At 29.4% G+C, this 3,771-nt stretch overlaps 1 protein-coding gene across 1 annotated transcript in view; it reads right to left on the minus strand.

The window, feature by feature from the left end:
* Positions 1-174: 174 nt before the first annotated feature.
* LOC106685465 (uncharacterized) overlaps positions 175-3,771 on the minus strand; it is a 10,915-nt gene continuing 7,318 nt past the window's right edge. The window contains exons 3-4 of the mRNA XM_014428152.2: positions 3,316-3,447; positions 175-909 (exon numbers count right to left, since the gene is read on the minus strand). Coding sequence (XP_014283638.1) covers positions 806-909; positions 3,316-3,447 — 236 coding nt within the window. The 3' untranslated portion in view covers positions 175-805. The remainder of the gene's footprint in view (positions 910-3,315; positions 3,448-3,771) is intronic.

The following is a 3,771-nucleotide window of genomic DNA, read 5'->3' on the forward strand; positions in this document are numbered from 1 at the left end:
TTGTTTTCTCATTCAGAGTATCATTCCACTACCTTTTTTCTTTTTTTGTTTCATCTATATATCTTTATATCTATATTTAATATATATAAGTCTTACATATATTGAATTTATATTGTAAATAACATTTAGGAGGTAGGAAAATTGTACATTGACAAGCTAGCAAGTTATTCAAGATTCAGGTGGTTGAGATTTATTTCATAGATATTAATCCTGAAAGGGCAGAATCAGTTCTCTAAGAATAATGGGCTAGTATAAAATGTATTAATTAGCTCTCACAAATTAATTACAGAATAATAAGAGATTTATCAGATATTTCTAGAAAATCTTAAATATCTGTTTACTTTCTATATTAGACACAAATTTCCATGTTTTCTTATAGTATGCTATACATAACAAAATATGTCATATTTTTTAAATGTGTTTAATTATTAAAAATATTTAAATAAAACATTGTCACTTTTTCAAAATGAGTAACAAGATTTAAAACCGAAAAATCAAAAATTTAACAATTAATATTTACATGTGGAAATTATTGTAAATAAATAACAGAGAAACATAATACCATTTAAATTGTGGATTTTCTTTACTACAAATCATATTGATTAAAGTTAATATTACAAGCCATTGCATTTTTCAGAATAAAAATAAATTTATTTTAGAAATGAAATTACAAATGTACTGCAAACCCATATGCCTTTTTGTAAATGTAATATTATTTCACCACAATCAATTAGTTGAAAAATATATATACAAGGTACAAATTACATTTATTACAGACATCTTTAGTCAACATTTATTCTTGTAACTAAAAATAGTTCAAATCATCAAATAACAAACTTGTTGAATCAATTCCTTTTATAACATCACACAAATCTTCATTTACACAGTCATAAAAGGTCTTTTCAAAATCTAAAACAAATAGGAGATGTTAGCAAAAGGAATTAAAAATATAGTGTAATATGCTCCTTTTGTAGTAAATAGTATATTTTGATGTATAAAGGGTTTTTAATATGTTTTCTTTTAAGTATCATTTTAAGATTGTTCATTTGTTTTGTTTATCCAAAAAGCAAGCTAACCAAGTTTCATTGTTTATAATAACTTCGTGATTCCAAACAAAGCCAAGATGGCGGTACGTAGAATCAAGGCCACATTAAGCAGACTCAGATATCATAAAAACTATTTTAACTCATCCCCTCATAATTGAAAATATAGGAAATTAAAGGAAAAATAGAAATCAAGAAATAATGCTAATGAATAATATTCAGAAAGTAAATCATTTGAAAAAATCCCTAACTGTTGTGGGACAATGGATGTTTACATGTAACCTCAAGGCAGGTTTTGTTTTGGAGGGGAGGGTAGTTCTGTTTGTGGGGCTAAGAAGAGATGGTCTCTTAGTATGAAGGGGTCAACAATTTCTGTCAAGAAGGAAGCCATATTTGATGCTAGGACAGAACAATAAGATGAAGAACAAAGAAGACACCAGAAATCAACAAAAGAAGATCGTTAGCATATAGAGCTTGGTTAGTTTTGTTATAACTAAATTAGAATATATTTGTAAAACAGATTTAAATTTAATTAATTGAAATTATTGTAAATGCCTGTTCTGATTGTCTAGTAACAACACGCCCTGAGATTAAGAGTCTTTCTTTTTATATTATAAAAGTTTAAATATAATTCTATTATCCATTTGATATTAGTGTTTTTAATTTGAACCCAAGTTATTCTTTCATATTTGAAAAAAGTTTAAAAACGATTCAAATTCGTTTTTATTTAATTTTTAATAAATAAAAATTATTACAATAGTTAAATATTCTAGTAAAATAAACCAATTGAGGCACTGACATAGGAAAGACATCAAGTTAAAAAGGAATATCACTATAGAGGCAAAAACTGTTCGAACAATATTCAATTTTTTAAAAACAAATGAAATAATCGCGACCAGAGAAGCTATCATTCTACCAACAAAAACAGTGTTTTTAACATCTTAAAATAGGTTTGATTGGATACTATATTTTCTATGAATAACCAAAAATTTGGTATTTGTTGACTGTCTATCACTGTCTCTCCCACAAGGTAAGGGCCTTACTTTAATTATTAATAAAAAGGAAGTAGTCCAAAAAATTCTTGATCAAATAGTAATTGACCTCCCCTTTGAGAAACGGGGAAAGTTACAAAAGTGGGAATGTGGAGTTAATAAAGATGAATGCTCTAATGTGATGATAAGCAATATACCTTGGGATATGTCACATTATTTAGGTTGAAAACTACTTGGTCCCATGAAGCATGCGGCCTTATACCCAACAATGGCAGAGTCAAAAGGAGGGTATTTTGTTTAAGACGGATCCACATGTTGGCCGCTCGCCACAAATCAGAGGCTTGCACAAATGCTCGGTAAACAAAGAACGGACCATCCACATGTCAGTGTTATTCAGAGAGGCAAGCATGGAGGACGTACAAATGGTTTCAGCCATTGCACTGTGATTATATTATCTTTATTACAAAAAAAGAAAATGAAAGGATATTAAATATAAATAAATAAGATTAAATATAAAATTTATAAAAAGTACCAACAAACACCTTTAACCTCCTAACAGCTCTCAGTTGCAACTAGACAAAGAACAATGGTGGAGATGCTACATGAGCGCTCTCACGAACCCCTTTGATCTGTGTCCAAAAAACCGACTCTCGACGGATCGGCAACGAGCATAGGCCAACTCGTACAAGCCACCCATCCACATGCTCGCACATGTCTGAGTTCGCCATGGCTTGGCCAACATGTAGAGGCCCTTTTAGATGTGTCTCATAACCTGTTCATTTGCAGGAATGAAACCAATTTTTAAACAAATGGTTCAACCAATTTTCAAGTTCAATGGCTGAAATTATTCAATGAGATCCTATGATTGTTGATGAAGTAATGCATTGACATAATTAAGCCAATTCATTTCAAGTCTTGAGAATGAGTGGTGTACCAGAAATATTGAACGTTTTACAAGAAGTGTGCTATAAAGATGATATGAATAATAAAATTTTGTAGCATAGAAGTAAATTGAAATTTGAAGCATTTTATATTGTGACCTGGCATTCATTCTTGTGAGTCTATTTTTTGAAGAGTTTCAACAATTTTCATATTATACAGCTAAGACATTAAATGAAATCAGAAATTTTATCAGATCTATAATGCAGAGTTATAATTCACCAACTAACAAACTGCTATTAGTTTAATTAATTGTAAGTTTTTTATTACAAAGATAGCTGACAACAAATAAACATTGGCAGATCGAAGAAAACTAATTGATGAAAATAAAAATTGTTTACCTAATTCTGGTAGATAATCAACAACTTCCTTTTGGCAATTCTTGGTAGATGAATAATCGAACAATGTCGCCACTTTTGAAATATCACCTTCTTCTAATTGCAGGAATTTTGGAATTATATCATCATAATGATCTGAAATTAATAAGGCATTTAACAATTTAACAATTAATTACTTTATTACATCAATTAACTCACATAAAAAGTGGCTATAAAGTAACCATCATTTTCTTAGATTACACAATTTTCATTAGAAATTTTATCATTAAATGGTAACATTTTTTATTATTAAAGTAAATTTTAACATTCTATTATCGAGTCTCAGGTGTCATGGCCGCTAATGCAGAACAGTGTTCAAGTCGCTCTGCCTTTGTTACCTTCTCATCTCGGCAGTCTTTTGAAGCCAGCAATTAAATTTTGTGAACAGTGTATTTATAAACAGGAGAACATTTTTAAGTT

Source organism: Halyomorpha halys, unplaced genomic scaffold (genome assembly GCF_000696795.3).
Source record: "Halyomorpha halys isolate HHAL.00 unplaced genomic scaffold, Hhal_1.1 Scaffold697.1, whole genome shotgun sequence".
NCBI classification, from domain to species: domain Eukaryota; kingdom Metazoa; phylum Arthropoda; class Insecta; order Hemiptera; family Pentatomidae; genus Halyomorpha; species Halyomorpha halys.